Raw genomic sequence first — 17,678 nt, forward strand, 5'->3', positions numbered from 1 at the left:
TCTTGGTGACAGTAACACTGTTTGGGGTAGTCTGTTACTTAGAGGAACAACACCCTGTGCATACTCTGCTAGGTACTACCCCGGGTCCAGTTGAGTATTGGCCCCGCATAAAGAAAGACATAAACAGACTTCTACTCAGAATACATTTATCCAGATGCTCCTCCAGGTACACAGCACCACTAATGCCACGAAGTGTTGGGTGCGTGGGCTACTCAGCTCAGTTATGCATAAAAACGACTTACTGGTGTTTCCCTTATCATATTTAGAAAGCTGTGAAGCCTGGTTTCAACTGCTTTCTATGGTCTACATGCATTACTATGCGGATGCGATGAAAATGACACAGGCTGATTATGAGGTAGTTTTAGAATGTATAGTGTTACATCAGGGATACACACCTGGGGCAGATGGAAAGGAGGGTACCCTGCATCCTGATGCATGTATGAATGTGTTTACAACTCATGAAAATGTCACTTGGTTGCAAAATGAAGTACTAGACTTCCAAGGATTCAATGTCACTTATTATTTTAAATGTTTCCAGGAGCATAATATTACTGAAGACAAAACTATGCCTGTCCCCTTGATAAATGCAACAGCTAGTTTTTGTGTTCATGGGTTAGGGAATGTTTCAGTAGGACAGAGTTATTGTAACTACACATATCGATTGAATACTACCAGTAGTCCACCCTTGCTTACACCCCCAAAAGTATCCATCCTTGCTTACACCCCTGAATGTCTATTTCATCTGTGGGGAACAAGCTTATACGTGGCTTCCTAGAGGGTGGTCTGGCCAGTGTTATTTCTCCTTCCTCCTGCCTCCCGTTTATATTGCACCGTCCAATTATCACAAATATCATAAATTGCATCGGAGGGATCTTCATGTGCATCGAGTTAAGAGAGTTGTTAATCCAGATGATATTGATCAAACAGATACCTCCCTACAGAAATTCACTGATATAATGAAGGGTTTTGTACCGTTTTGGGGCCCCATGTTCAACAGCCGCAAAATTTGTCGCCTTGCAATAGTAGATGAGGGAGTCATCAATACTACTGCTGGTATACTAACTAATATTACAGTCGAGCTCCAAGCTACGAGGCTCGTTTTGCTTCAAAGTCGGATGGTTTTAGACGTCATCCTAGCTGATAGGGGTGGAGCTAGCCGCATCATCGGCAGCAGTTGTTGTGTTTACATACCAGAGTGTGCCCCGACTGTATATTCTGCAATACAGAAATGACACAAGCTTGCTTCAGATATTCATCGGGATAATGGTTCATGGTCCCTCACAGGGTGGCTCTGGGATCTACTGGCTTCGTGGGGTTGGAAAACATTTGTTGTCCTAATAGCCATCGCAGGGGTCATATTTACCTGTTTGTGCATCAATTGCCTCGCGGCCTCTTGCACCTATAGTGTGAGTAAACTCACCCCTAACATTACACTGCCCAAACAGGATAATAAGATTTCCCCTATGATGATGCAGGAAATTCAGTCCATTATGCTCACTGATGAAGGTATCTTTGAATATTAAATGAATTTGTTTGAGGCACGCATTTTGCTCTGTTTTGCCTTGCAATATAAATGACTATGCAATCCCTCTCCTCCCACTTTGAATTGTAAAGACCCTGCCGGATCGCAATAAAGCTTTTAGCCACATCTGCTAAAAGGAGGGTCTGTTAGGTTTGAAATTCCCCTCTCTCTATAATGCACTTGTCTATGCTATATTAGATTAGCAATATGTGGCTAAATAGATGCCATTTGTGTTCACGTTATGGCACCCACTGAGTTAACCCTGTAACATGTAAGCTTTCGTTAGCCCATGTGACTCCATTTTGTATTTCGTAATCCGCATTAGACTGTTTGGACTTTGCTCGTACCAGAACACTGTACTTCGTGCTAACAAGCAATTATTCTGCTTCTGCATACCAATCTCAATGTGTAACTCTGCTCCCATGATAGACGGCTCTGAGACTCGGCACAGTGGCCTTAAACCACTGATAGAATGTACCCATCTGGCAGGTGTTAGCTCATCTCTGTGCCTCCTTTGTCTATGCCCGGCTCAGGCCGGTAGTTTTCTACTTGAGGCGTGGCCTAAATCTCCAAAATGAGTTTATCATGTATTAGCAAACGTTGAGGAGGCAGTCCCCTCGGCAGACATCTTAGGGTGAAGGTCTGATAGGACTCCTCTGCAGAGAATATGCTGAATAAACGTAAGTTTGTATGCTTTACTGGCTGGCCGACTCTTCATTTTGGGAAGGTATACCAGGTGGTTGTAAGTACCCCATGTGGCCCTAGAGGGCCCCGTCCTTCACTATCATCAGCTTTTGATACGGTTAAACGCAACAGCCTACGACCTATTGGAACACAGGATGGCGCTTTCTGGGCTGGTCCAAAATTGCTTCTCCTCATTTCTTCACAATAGAACCCAAAGATTCAAGGTGAACCAGTCTCTGCTTAATCCCTTTCCAGTCACTCTGGGGGTACCGCAGGGATCCACGCTTTCACCCACTCTCTTCAACTTGTTCATGGAGCCTTTAACAGAAATCTTGAAAGTATCCAGCATCACATGTATGCTGATGACATCCACTGTACCTGAAAGTTTCCTCCCCGGAGGACCTCAGGCCCCTCAACTCAACTCTACAGAAAACCCAAAGTTGGCTGACCCTTACTTACCCTAAATTAAATGCGCTTAAAATGAAATTTCTCTTAATCACCCCCCCCAAACAGACACCCGTCCTTGAAGAATGGAATAATCAACTAACAGCTCTTAATTGTATCATTGGAAATAATGCTAGATAAGAGCTTGAACATGCAGAAGCACATTAGTGCTCTCACCAAAGGAGCGAACTTCCAATTGAGCATCTTAAGGAAAATAAAACCTTTCCTTTCCCCCAATGACTTCAAGGCTGCGGTGCAAGACTTAGCAATTGCTAACCTGGTTTATGGAAGCGCAACCCTCTGCGGCCTTCCTAGATCTAAGATGGCTCCATTAATGGCCTCCCTCAACTCTGCTGCTGCTGAGGATCGTCACTCAGCCCCACACTCTTCAACATCTACATGGCCCCCCACACCACAGTCTCAGCATAGTATCCAACACTAACAACACCCAACTTATCCTCTCCCTCACCAAGGACCCCGCCACCACCAGGCTCAACTTCCAAGAAGCAAAGAAGGAGGTTGCATCATGGATGAGCAACAGCTGCCTGAAGCTCAACTCGGAGAAGACAGAAGTCCTCATCTTCAGACCCTCCCCCTCCGCATGGGAGAACACCTGGTGGCCCACCGCAGCCCTCTGACACCCACGGACCACGCCCGAAACCTCAGCATCTTCCTCAACTCCTCCCTCTCCATGACCAAACAGGTCAGCGCCGTTGCCTCCAGCTGCTTCAACACCCTCCGCATCCTCCGTAAAACCTTCAAACCTTCAAAGCCAGCTGACTGGACTACAGAAACGCCCTCTTCGCCGGGATCAACAAGTCTCTCATCCACAAACTAAGACCATACAGAACATCACAGCAAGACTCCTCCTCGGCATCCCCCGACAGGAACACATCACCCGACACCTACGCTACCTCCACTGGCTCCCCGTAGAGAAGAGAGTCACCTTCAAGATACTCACACATGTCTACAAATGCCTCCACAACACCGGACCCCAATACCTCAACAAGAAAATCTCCTTCCACATACCCAAGAGAAACCTCCGCTCCGCCGACCTTGCCCTTGCAGAAACACAGCGCATCCGCAAGGCCAGAACAGGAGTAAGAGCCTTCTCCCACATTGCGCCCAAGACCTGGAACGAGCTTCCAGTCAACATCAGACGCGCCCCCTCCTTGAACATCTTCAGGAAGACACTCAAAACCTGGCTATTTGACTGATCGGAACTGCCAACAGCTCCCCCCCTCAGCGCCTTAAGACCCTCAATGGGTGAGTAGCGCGCTTCACAATTCCCTGATTGATTGATTGATTGCTGCAAGGCTGATCACATGCTCAAAAAGAAAAATCATATCACGCCCCAACTGAAATCCCTAAATAGGCTCCCATATGAAGCAAGGATACAAATGAAAATTGCATACATGACTAACAAAGCCTTACATTTCAACACCCCCAATATACCTTGCACAAAACCTTAAGCTCTCTGGTGGATCTAGACACTCTAGAAGTGCCAGCACCTCACTACCAAAGTCACAGATATTTCATTAAAAGAAAACTTTCAAACGGGTCTTCTCAGGTATTGCCTTGAGAATCTGGAATTCCTCACCCCCTGAAATCTGACTGAATCCCTCGAGTGCTTCTTTGAAGAATGAAGTTAAGGTGCTAATGATGAAGATATTTCTGTCCTAGGACCCCAGCTTCCAAAGCACTCTAGGATACACTCTCCTCACCCTTGTTTACTATTTGACCTTTTGTAATTGCAGCCGCGGCCCGTGGAGGGAATTCCTTGGGGACGGAAAGGCGGGGTGGGGGAGGGGCAAGATGGGGGGTACTAAACACCAAAATATGGATAATTGGAGGTCAGTAAACAGTTAAATAAATAAAACGAATTTCGTTGTGCGCCCTGCATCGCAAAATGCGAATCAGTGCGTGCTGCAAAATTTTGAACCCCCTCCATGGGCCGCGGCTGCATAATTGCTAAATTGTAAAGCACTCCGATACTCCCAGGGGTCATGTTCGCGCTATATAAGACTTCTTTTTAAATAAAATAAATAAATGGAAAATGGGCCCATATAGAGACTTTAAAAATAAATGTATTGTGGGAACTTCCAACTCATTTCAAGTCTTTAGAAAGTATGTTAACAACATTTCTTGTAACCTCTCGCTATTGGAGGCTAAAAACATCTTAAAGTGTACTCACTCATATGTAACATCCAGTAATATAAGACTTTTGGTACATAAGGAATACCTAATTTTCACCTATCCATTCCACAAAAAAATGGAAACAATGCGTCCTCGCATGGGTGGGTTCCCAACTCCGGACCTGTGTACAAAATGGCATGCAAAAGAAATTAATAAATCCTGTAGAGGCTGCAATCAACTTCAAGACACTATTATGCACATTATTTGCATTTGCTCAGCTTTCTTAACAGTGCAACAACAATTTTTATGGCAGTCTTTTAACACACTGAGAATGCAGACTTGTCGATAAGCAGTTATAGCTTGTTTTAATAGGAGCAATATAAGACTAAATGTGCAGACAATCACATTTTTGAAACAAGTCATAAACTGCAACAAAAACTAATTGAACTTTAATCCCCCGTGTACACTGTCAGCTTTGCTTTAATTGTCAATTTTTCCTGGTGAATTCTTCATGTAGCCTTTCCAAATGCACTTTGTCTCATGTTTAAATTTGTCGTTGTCATCAATTGTATAATACCTCCCGATGTGGACTGAAAGATGTCTTTTTATAGTAATTTTAAAAAGAAAATGTTATTGTATTTATTTCCGTACAATTTTAACATTTAATAACGTGTATTTTGAATATGTAATTAGCATGTTTCTGTAGTAACCGAATTGAATTAAAATGTCTACTTACTAGAAGGGTTAAAGCAATCTTTAATTATCACAAATGTGAGTTTTAGGTCATGGGAGGCAAATAAATGGTTTCCCCCAGAACTCTCCTCCTGTAGTGACTGTAATTCGTTTTCTCCCAGCCCTAAAAATGCCAACGTTGCCAACGTTGCCCTACTCTGACAATCCGAATCCAATGGGAGAGATATGAATTTCGACTCTTCCCTGGTTTGACTGCCGATATGCATTTAAACAAAAATGCAAATAATTCATTCAGCTATCCTGCTAAACTGACATGATTGGTATTTTTTAAAATGCACCACTCAGTTTTGCCACATTTAGCAATAAAGTGAAAATATACAGAAATAGGTGACATAGTATTCCATCTTTTTGACTCTAAAACTTGTGAATGCAGCAGAATGTGATTAGTTTACCAAAGTTGGTAAACGTGAATACAAATTACAATGTAATGGGGCTTTAACATCGCAGTATAACGTGGAGCCATTAATTACCTCAAGTTAGTAGTCACTCGCCCTTTTTACACAACCCAAAAATACAAATTGTTTTTACAGTTGTTCTATAAATATAAATATACGTCATGAAAATACACCAATTCTTTCATCATATATTTTATTTAGCAAAAATGTGTACCCAAAAGCTATTTCTTACTCTACTCGCTATTTTATATTATTTTCCTAGATCCCAAGGGTGAAATGGTGTACAATTTCTTAGTCCCATGGATCGGTACGTATGGAAACGATTCTGAACTTCTTTATGAAATACTGTGGCAGGAAATTACAACAGGAAAGAAATTATGATTTGGTGCATTGTACATTGCCATAGGAGGCTTTGAATTGATGGATGGATTTCTAGAAATATTTTTGCGGGATTTGAACTAAATACCTATGCTTTATTGCCAAAGTGTGATTTTTAGAGTAATTATAATTTTTAACCCTTTGCCACGCTGCAAATTCCGTTGTGGTGCGAGAGGGGGCGGGGCTGGGTGTGGCGCTTGGGTACTCGGGACGAATTCCGTCCATCATAAATCACGGTTGGCGTGTGATCATGACGGCTATCACGGTGGGCGTGTGCTCATGACGGCCGGGAGCCGTCCTGAGCATGGAAGGGGTTAAGAATGTTGTTTCATTAAACTATTACTTGTTTCTCCTATGATGGGATTTCGCACTCTTTGAAAGATCTAATGTTGTACTCATGTGGCTTGAATTATTAAGGGCTCGCCTAAGTTTCATAGGGTGTAGTGTAGTTCCTATTATCCCAATAGGCTCTGCGCATTGGAATAATACCTCCAATAGTATAGACCTAGACCAGACCTAGACCAGACGTTAACTAGGTCTTCTACTGTCGATATTAGACTTAAAGTTTTGGGTTTGCAAGAAACTTTCTCGAATAGGCAAGGAGGAGTTGAACCTCCCTGGATAGACAAGAAGGGATTTAGTTTCTGACAACCATAGAACATGACAACTTTGCTCTCCCCTAATCAAGAGTGTATCTCTAGAGTCGTGTGAAAACAAAAGACAACTTATTTTACTCAGTCAGTACGTGCATTCTTAGTTTCACCAGATTGTAGCGTGTTCAATAAAAGAGGTTATTTATTGATCAGTCTCTTTTCTCGTACAAGAGAAATGAATCGATATTATTGCAATACTTATGGTTAAGTAAAGTGCATACAATAAAAGCAGAATTATGAAATAATACTGTAAAAGCATTGATATGGTTTCTAGGCCATATGCTATTTAAAATGGATAGAATATATACATACACATATACATTTAACTAATCGTACTCAACTGGTGCTTCTAACCACGCCTACCCCGGTGTACCTGACCTAAGCCTAATACGTGGGCTGGAGTAGAAAGTAGCAGTTTGAGTTAAGTTTGTTTTGCCAAGTGACTGACTCAAGAATTCTCTGCAAGGGGTTATTCAGTTCTGTACCTGAGATCTAGGATGGTTGAGGGATGGTATCTCTCGTCTGTGGTCTCGATATTCCAAGCTGCCTGCAAGGGCTGCTCGGAAGCGCCGGAGCTGGATTTCTCGGCAGGAGAAAGGCAGCGTCTCGTTCTCAGCGCGTCAGGAAGGCGGGGCAGCGCCAGTGGGCTTCGCTCTCTGCTGGGCTTCGGCAAGTCTCGCTGCTCCGATCTCGTCACCACCGCGTGTGTTTGCTTAAGGCAATGTCGGTAATATTTATACCTGTAAGGTGCCGAGATTGACGTAAGGATGGACATAGATACGTCAATAAGGATGTCATACGAGCTGGTCGTTAGCACATTCTTTTACTGAAGTTCTTTGAGAAATCAAAACAATGGCCGCAGGGATTTTCCCAGGTTGTCATAGGTTTGATTTGTTTTGAGAACTCCGTATGCCTTATCAGGGGCTGGAGGAATATTGCTTGCCTAATTAGATGGCAAGCGTTATGACCTAATCAGATAACGTGCTCCTGTGCCGTGGTCTGGCTTAATCAGATAACGGTTTCTGCATCATGGGATGGCTGCTAGTTAATTTGTTAACCAGAATAGGGTCAGGAATAGGGAGATCTATACAGAACCTATAGGAATACATCACACCCACTCCACGCTAACTATGGCCATATTTACGAATCCAGGCATAGTAAAACATACTGTAGAGTATCGTGTATACCTTACCACTTCAAAATACACATAATGCATTTAGAAATTATGTAATATACGGGGAAAAAAAAATAGTCACATGTACTATATGCACTCAAGCAGTAGAATAATGCTAAATTAATCACCCATATGTATACATTATTAGTAATCGAATATGAGAATTACACATGAAATGGCTCTTAATACAGAAGAAAAGTTCGAGACCACTTCATCACAGTTCAAAAATATTTATGAACATACCAGCGGGCAGCTAATGTCTATGAAGTTTCTAAAAACAGAAATTAGTTCTCTAAGAATAGTTCTTACTTTAAGCAGAAGATAAGTGTCCCGAAAAAATTATAAAAATATTTTGGGGCTGCTAAAAAAATTGCTGTCCGTGAACTGGAGGAAAAGTTGTTCTTGCTACTTTATTATTAAAGTTGAAGGCCAAATTCAAGGTGTCGGGAACGCCATGTGCTAGCTTGCTCAAGAGTCGTTATTTCTGCTCTGGTGAGAACATCATATCATTGAGACTGCTGAAAAAGCTGTCAACAGCTTCCTGTGAGAGTTCCACTAACTCGGAATAAGATGTAACCATGCATTCATGTGCATGATTGTCTCCATTGACATTTTGAGTAGTATTGCTGACAGAAGGTCGTACCTGATCGATGCTGCTTTCATCTTGATCTTCACTACCCCTCAATCGTAGTGGTGAAGTTTCCACGAATGCCGTCATCAGGATTGGCAGCCGTTGAGGGCAGCACAATGCATGAGCCGTTACCGGACCCAACAATGTTTCTGCATCCATTGGCGCATCCGATTGTAGCGTCAGACAGGTGTCCAACACGCATTCTTCTCCGCACAGCATGCACCTTAATACAGGTAAAACACATCTTTGCCATATCGGCCGAAATGTAAGAAACCAAGTCATGTTCAGGTCTCTAAGCCTGGTTAGTCCCAGGATTTTTGATATCCGGTCCCGGTATCCAATGGCTCGGATTGTTTCTTCCCTTGTCGCAGGTGTTTTGTCTGTGACATGGTTTGCCATAACGAAATATAAGGACTAAGAATAGGATTCCTGCAATTAGTCCCAAAATGAGGGGAACTCCTCCAAAAATCGAATGGACGAGGTCTGGAAAAATACCCAGTATGGCTTTGAATGGTGTTAATGCTCCTGAAAACAATGTCTTAAATACATTTGAGACTCCACTGGTATCAGAAATATTTAAGATTTCATTCAGGATTTCTGCGAAATGTATGGGGGAATTAGTTGATAACAATGAGTGAATCTCTGCAGTCGTCCTTGCGACTAGGAGATCATACGTTTCTTTTGATGACGTGAGCCTGGTCGGCGTCTGAAGAAGCACTGTTTTCATTCTGCTTAAAGTATCAATTCGAATAGAAGTAATTTTCAAGTTAGGCCATGTCCTTGCCTCCCTGTCTGGAAAGGAGCTGGGGAACAATAAGCGTCCACAGCACATGACCTTCGCAGTCGTACTTATGAGATAAGGAACCCCGGGCAGTAGACTACAACATCTGCGATCCACAATTAGGATGTAACTCCCGTTATAGAGTCTTTTAAAGAATGGTTCTATCTGTGTTGCAGGTGTGCCTAGCTGGTGACATGAAAGGTTATTTGAGTTCCCTTCACAGGCTCCATGCAAACTAATTCCATTACACAGAAGTGTACCGCTTAGTGACATTGCACAATTATTGCCACTAAGGAACACTTTCTGGCCTTTATTACTGACACATGCATGTGAATAGGGCAAGTTCCATGTTGACTTAATGTACCCTTTTCCCAATTTTTCGTACATGCCAGCCTGTATATATTTTTGGCAGTATTGAAACCTGAAAGTAGATATCGGAATATTAATTATCCCATGTATTATCCATTCAATGACAGGTCGTTCTGACATTGTCAATGGTAATCTCTCGAGTTTCTCAATGCTCAGGATTGTATAATCAGCACCCTTTTGTGCCATACTGATTTGTTTATCAGTAAGGTTAAAGATATTGAATAGTGACGTTGTGTTGATTAAACGCCAAGGCACATAGCCTGAACGCAGATTTTGTAACGTCCATCCAAGCTGTATAATAGAACGCAATTGCGACTGACCGTGTTGTAACAACAGTAAGTCTTGCGATATTATGTCGATTGCTGAAGACACAATACTGTCCAATGAAAAAATTCTGGAGGACAGAGTCATTAACCCATTGTCCACTACAGAAAGCGATTTTTCCAAATTAATACGGTCAATTTCCCGTATACTTTCTGCTGTCTCAATTTGAGTTATCTTCCAGGCCTCGTTGTAAGCTGCATATATAGAGGCTGCCATGAAGCGTTTTTGACGCTGTTTGCGCGGTCCCATAATGAAATCATGCAAGTCAGCACCATCAGTAAGTAAAGTTAGGTGTTGCTTAATTTCTGTCAGTGTGGAAGTTTGTAGCCATTGAAGGCAGAGTTTGCCCACACTGTAGGTGGTGATTATCCCTGGGTGTTGTCTTTGGGAATATCTAGGGTCTGGCCTGGTCAATGTGAACCCCTGTGTTTTGTTCAGGAATCTGTCTTGACAGTTATTAGTATCTGTGGGCCAGATTAACCATTGTTTCCAATCAGGATTTGTTCTGTTTTGGTTTAATACATAGTTTACGTCTATCTCTTCATCTGCAGAGTTATTGCTGTTCATTGTTGGTTTTGGAATAGACGGTTTATTTAAGTCTTTGATTTTGGCTAATCCAAGACAGGTAGTTTGTTGAATAGTGTCATTCAAGAATATAATTTGTTCTGGGATCATGCAGGCTCTAAACAATGATTCTATACCCTGAACTTGCCATTCTCTTGTACCCCAAACACTTTTAACTTCCACATTTTTGTCCCAATAATCAAAACCAAATGTATTCATCTGTTCAAAAAATGAGTCCGAATATATCAATTTTGTGTTTGTAAGCATGGTTTTTGTTCCTGTCTTATTTGACAATTTAAAATAAAATGTTTCAGCTTTACTTGTATTGAACCCTGAAAAATAAGAATATTTGTCATAAACGGTTCTTGAGCTTCCTTTTGGAGGGGTTGCACAATGTTCCCATTGATTATAATTTAAAACATTTCTAGGTTGTGCAGATTTATGTAGAAAATGGTTACCATAGTGGTTGTAGCAGTACATACTATCATAATTAGACGAACCCTGCAAATAATCATGTTTGGTAAATTTAGCAGACATCACTAGGTCAGACATCATGTCATTAATACTTTCAAAGTCCCAATCATTAGCAAATGAGTTTGGTTTTACAAAGTCACTCAACGAGATCTTGATTTGGTGTGGATATTTGAGGATTTCAACCGGACCATAAATTTCATAGTCAGTATTGTCCCATGCTACCCCACCCGGTATAGGATTGGCTGTGAAGTTGACTGAAGAAAGTTCTCTTTTCTCGACGTGTGAAGACGTGTGTGGCTTGAGGATCAAGTTGATTTTCTGGCTTGCTGTTTCCATTTTTGCATATTTTCCCTCAATGAAGCGTCCCAAGCATAGTACCATGATGAGCCAAAGTATGAGGATAAATACACCAATGGACACCCAAAATTCAATCCATGGAGAAATCGGATTGGTGTCACTACAACGCGGTTTTTTACAACGCATTCCGTTACATCGGAATTTTTACAACGCAGGATCCATTACATCGGATGCCATTACAACGCATGGCATTACATAGCAGATGCTATTACAACGCATGGCATTACATCGTAAGTATAGGTAAGTATACCTTTTTAAAAAAAATGTAATTAAGTTAATTTAATTAATTTAATTTAATTAATTTAATTAAAATACATTTTAAAATAGTAATTAATTTAATTTAATAGATTTAAATCTATTTATTTAATTTAATTTTAATAAAAATTGTAATTAATTTTAATTAATTAATATAATGAAATTAATTTAATTTAAATATTTATAAAATTGTAATTAAATTAAATTAATTAAAATAATTTATTTAATTTAATTAATTTAATTAAAAAATGTAATTAATATAATATAATTAATTTAATTTAATAAATATATTTTAATTAATTTATAAATGGTAAATATAATTTAATTAGCCCTAAGCACAAACCCAACCCTGAACCCTAAAACACCCCTGTACCCCAAAACCCAAACCCAACCCTAAAACCTAAAAATACCCCTGTACCCCAAAACCCAAACCCTGCCCTGAAACCTAAAAACACCCCTGTACCCCAAAACCCAAACCCTGCCCTGAAACCTAAAAACACCCCTGTACCCCAAAACCCAAACCCTGCCCTGAAACCTAAAAACACCCCTGTACCCCAAAACCCAAACCCTGCCCTGAAACCTAAAAACACCCCTGTACCCCAAAACCCAAACCCTGCCCTGAAACCTAAAAACACCCCTGTACCCCAAAACCTAAACCCTGCCCTGAAACCTAAAAACACCCCTGTACCCCAAAACCCAAACCCTGCCCTAAAACCTAAAAACACCCCTTTACCCCAAAACCCAAACCCTACCCTAAAACCTAAAAACACCCCTGTACCCCAAAACCCAAACCCTGCCCTAAAACCTAAAAACACCCCTTTACCCCAAAACCCAAACCCTACCCTAAAACCTAAAAACACCCCTGTACCCCAAAACCCAAACCCTGCCCTGAAACCTAAAAACACCCCTGTACCCCAAAACCCAAACCCTTTAATTATAATTATTATTAATTAAATTTATTAAATAAAAATTAAATACTTACCTATACTTACGATGTAATGCCATGCGTTGTAATAGCATCTGCTATGTAATGCCATGCGTTGTAATGGCATCCGATGTAATGGATCCTGCGTTGTAAAAGTTCCGTTGTAATAGACTCCCGTTGTAAAAGTTGCGATGTAACGGTGCATCACCGGAGAAATCAGATAGGTTTCTTTCAGTTGTTTCAAAAGCTCCTTAGCTTTGTCTTTAAGGGTTTTTTGTTGATGGCTGTGTCTTTGATTCACTGAGGTCTTCAGAGGAATCATTGAAGTTTATGAAGTAGCCGGCTGCTGTTCTATCAATTGTTCCAATTGTTTCAGGATTACTGCTTCTTGCATATTCATTTGTTACTTCATTGTAGGTTGGTGTGTCTCTACTAAACGTTTATATTTGGGTTTTCAGAGGTGTGAGTTCCATTGAATTGTTGCATAGTCCTTGTTGTTGTTCTGTAGGCGTTTCGAATGTGATTAGCCTTTTAGTTAGCACCTCTGTACTTGTAGCAAACCTCGGTGTTCTACTACTTATCGGGAGTCCACTTGGCCTACTGTTTGTTATCGGCCACATGATTGTGGTTTTACCAGGTCGATGGATACAACTCGGTTCTCCTTTTTACCAGCAAGCGGCGGTAGTACAACTGATCTTGTCCCGTTGATGGACAAGACAGGAACTGCTTTTCTGTAAGAAGGCCCAAATTCCTTCTTTACCGCGATCTTTTCTCTGACTAGATCCCCGATTTTTGGAATCCAGACAGGTCTTGCTGGGACAGGCGGTGTTTCTTCAGTGGTTGTTGGCTGTTGTTTCAACTTTATGTTGCTCAAGTCTTTTCTTGTTTCGTTTAAGTCCTGCAAAATAGCCAAACGATCTTTGATATCAAAGCTTTTTTCTTTCACCACTGAAGTCTGACTGTCAAGATCTAAGACTAACATCCTAGTCCCAAACAATAATTCGTACGGACTGAATCCCTTCAGAGAATTTCTTGGCAGGTTGTTTAGACTATGTTGGACACTTATTAGATGTTTGACCCACCCAGCTCCCGAACCTAATACCTTTGCTGTTATAGATCGCTCTCTGCCTTTGGTTTTTTCTTTACACCATCCCGTATCCCTCAGAAAGGAAGTGAGAAGATTTCCGCAAATGCAATGCTCATTCTGGCCAAGCACTCCTCACAAACCCGAGAGGCAAATGGAAAGATATTGGTCAGTACGTAGCATGCTTCTAGCGTATATGCCATTATAGACTTGCAAATCTTGATATAACAGTTCTGGCGTCAGCCGAAAGTTGGGGTCTACATTATAAGTGAAAACTAGTCTCTGTATGTTAATACGACGCATTTTTCATATTGGGATTTATTTTTTATTGTTGATCCTTTCTGGTGTGAAACTCCAGGGTAATATACCGTTTCTTTTACCACTGCGATTTCTGTTACAGTTTGGGCAGTTTTTTACAAAAATGGTATGATGCAGGCCCATGCCTGGCCACCAGTACACTGATTGTAATTCTTCCAGAGAATCTTTTAGTTTGAGGTGTCTGAGACCCTCGCCCATATGTGCGTCTGCTATTAACAAGCCTCTCCTGTCCATGTTTGGAATCACTCTATCCCCCACTCCAGGGATTCGAGCAAAAGGAACGGAGTTCGCATCGATTATGTATGTATATTTGAGTGGGTAACTGATCGGTAACGCTGAGCAGTCGCCTTTTGATGACGTTTTCACCGCCAGCATTGTTTCACCGTCAATGTATTTTACTGCACGCTTTTTCTAGCTACGGAAGCCGATTCAGTTGCTACCGCTGTGGCTTTCTCAGCCAATGAATTCCCTGCAACGTGAACGCCATCACGCTGATGACTCAGTGAGTGTATCACGTGAGTCTTTGGTAGTTCTTTTTTTAACAGAACTATTTGTTCCGAAAGCAGTTTTTGCTTTATTGTTGCACCTGTGTCATCTTTGTAACCGTTTTGAATCCATTTCTGTAAATCGCTGTTATATGATTTGATGCAGTAATATGAATCGGACACTATGAGTGTCGGGAATTCGCGATCTGCATTATCTAGCGCCATTTTCAATGCTATTATTTCAGTCTGTTGTTCTGAATTAGTTTCTACTGAGTGTGTTTTTGTTAATAGAGGTCTTAGTATACCTCCGCGCCACACTTCTTTTGTAATCTCACATGTGGGGTTGTATGCTTGTTCTCCCCAAACGGATGGTTGAGCATGTCCGTCTGTATAGATTACACAAGCGTACTGTCGTAATGGCAGAATGTCGATTGGCAGAGGGAATGTTCTTTCATATTCTAGATATTTTAGTTCCTTTAGTTCTGGATCAAAGTAGTATTTTACTTTGTCTATTGTAATGGAATTCACCCATTGTATCCATTCCGGATTCAATGCTGTTGTTGGTAAATTACACGGGGTTGTTAATGCCTCAAAGGCTGATTCTGCTGTTCTGACTGTGATGTGTCTACCGTCAGCTTTATCTTTTTCTCTAGCTATTGCGGTTTGAACTGCATGAACAATGTTTTCTTTAATGCTGAATTTCTTTTCAGCTTCTGTGTACAAGTGTGATTTGAATGCAATTGGTACCTTTTCTCCCTCGTTAGAGGTCAGGTATGTGAATCCGCATCTTCCTGGGATGACTCGAATCACAAGGTTGCGTGTGTTATCACGTGTTTCTAATTTTGTTTTAATTAACATATCTGTTTGTAAGGATCTCAGAATTTCTGTGTGTATTTGAGTCCAATTGGTTTTTTTAAAATCTGGTTTTATTAGATCATAAAGGGGTTTGACCCTTTCTGCGTAATTTGCAATGTATGTTCTTCCGGAATTTAGGAAACCTAGAATTGACTGTAGGTTTTTTAGTGTTCTAGGTGCTTGGAGTACGGCACATTTCTCTAGGAAATTGTCAGCCAGGCTTTTGCCTTCACTTGATAATTCATATCCTAAGAACAGGACTGTTAGATGGGCAATTCTAGATTTTTTAAAGTTGAATTTGTAACCCTCTGCTGCGAACCCAAGTATTATGGTGTTCACTCTCTTCAAGTGAGTATCCAAGTCATCATCTGTTAGGTATATGTCATCGACATAAGATAATGCTTCGTCATCATATGTTTGTAGTAACTCTGTTACTCTCGCTGAGAATAATCCTGGGCTGTTCTTGTACCCCTGGGGTAACCGACAGAATTCTTTTTGAGCGCCATTTATTGAGAACGCTGACAAGTATCTGCTCTCTGGTGCTATATTTTGACAAAAGAATCCATTAGAGATGTCTAATGTTGTTTTATATTTTTTGCGCACTATGTTATTCATTAGTGCAGCACTATGCGAGTTTTGTACTGCAAAAGTTTTGCAACATGAGTTAAGGTGTCTGTAATCCAAAACTAGACGATATGAATTGTCTGGTTTGGAGACAGGAAACAAAGGGTTGTTCATTTGTGAGGTGCAAGTTTCAATCACCCCCTGGTATTCTAGTTGATCTAGAATTTCTTTTACCTGTTTTTTAGCTTCTTGCTTGATTGGATACTGCCTTTGTGCAGTAGGTTGTGATTTTAACTGGATTTTGTGTGGAGGAGATTCCTCATCCCATCCCACATGATTTTTATATAAAGCAGGCGCTTGAGCTACTGCCCACTTTCTTGCAAGTGTATATTTTTTATGAATTGGAATATGATTTGAGAAGGCAGGCATAATTATTTCTTCGCCATGTGGGCACTCCCTGACAAACTCTGGTGGCCAATCTTTTTCAGCTAGAAGGATGTCATAGCCCTTGGAGAGATTATCCCAAAAAAGGCCCCTTTATTTTCTAGTCTTATCCCCTTCTATACGTAAAGTTATTTCATATATTTTGTGAGGTTTGCTAACTCTGGTGTCTGCAGTTTCCACTTGAATGTATTCATTCTTGTCCACTGTCTCCAGATGATTCATAAGGACTTTGCGTGCTATGCTCACTTCTGCTGCGCTGTCTAGCATTGTCTGAGCCCACTCTCCGTTTTTCAGCTGTGTCCTCAGTATTCTCGGCATTGTTGAATACTTTAATACTGGCTACCTTCTTCTTTGGAAACTGTAATTTTTTATTTGGATGAGCAGGTTCCTTGTCTTTGGACTTGACGTGCCCTTCCCTGGGTTCCGATCGTCCTCTTCTTTCCGATTTCTGCGAGGAAGTCTGAAAAGATTGAGAGGGACGTGTATCAAAATCTTGATATCTATCAGGTTTCTTTATGTTATCCCTATTTCTAAGGTTGTATCTTTTCACAGAGGGCTCCCTTTGGGGAGACTTGGGTCCTTGGTCCGGAGATCTTTCTCTCCGCCGAGGAGACCTTCCTCTGGACTGGAATCTCTTTTCTTTTGGATTGGAAGTTCTTCTTTTGACTGTTTAGATTATTTTTAATAAATATTTTTTCAGGACTTTCAATTAGTTGGGGCTTCACTGGTATTCCACCCAAACTATCTCTACCTAGTTCTTCATAGGATTTTTCTATAATTCTGGCAATTTCAGCTGGTTGGTCTGCTATATCTGTCTCTTTTAACCTCTGGCGGATCGCCACATTCGCTGCTTCTCCTTTTATGTTGGCTAGTAATATTGCCGAGACCTGCTTGAAGTCTTTTAGTAATTTCATACCGAGAGTTAAAGCGGGTTCTGGACCGTATTCGTCTTGAATTTGTTTTAGCACATCTGGTATTACTGACATGGATGGAACTCCATGTGTTTTTGTGTAAATGGAAGCAAAGACTGTACCCCAAGTGTCACAGTCCTCCACGTGTGGTGCGATTCCCATTGAAAGACAGATAGTCAGAATCCTGTGTTTTTCTAC

The 17,678-nt window shown here is 41.1% G+C and overlaps 1 protein-coding gene across 1 annotated transcript in view; it reads left to right on the top strand.

The window, feature by feature from the left end:
* LOC144799978 (cytochrome P450 4B1-like) overlaps positions 1-17,678 on the top strand; it is a 549,397-nt gene that overhangs the window by 156,385 nt on the left and 375,334 nt on the right. Inside the window, exon 3 of the mRNA XM_078671637.1 lies at positions 6,197-6,241. Coding sequence (XP_078527763.1) covers positions 6,197-6,241 — 45 coding nt within the window. The remainder of the gene's footprint in view (positions 1-6,196; positions 6,242-17,678) is intronic.

Source organism: Lissotriton helveticus, chromosome 1_2, assembly GCF_964261635.1.
Source record: "Lissotriton helveticus chromosome 1_2, aLisHel1.1, whole genome shotgun sequence".
Taxonomy (NCBI): domain Eukaryota; kingdom Metazoa; phylum Chordata; class Amphibia; order Caudata; family Salamandridae; genus Lissotriton; species Lissotriton helveticus.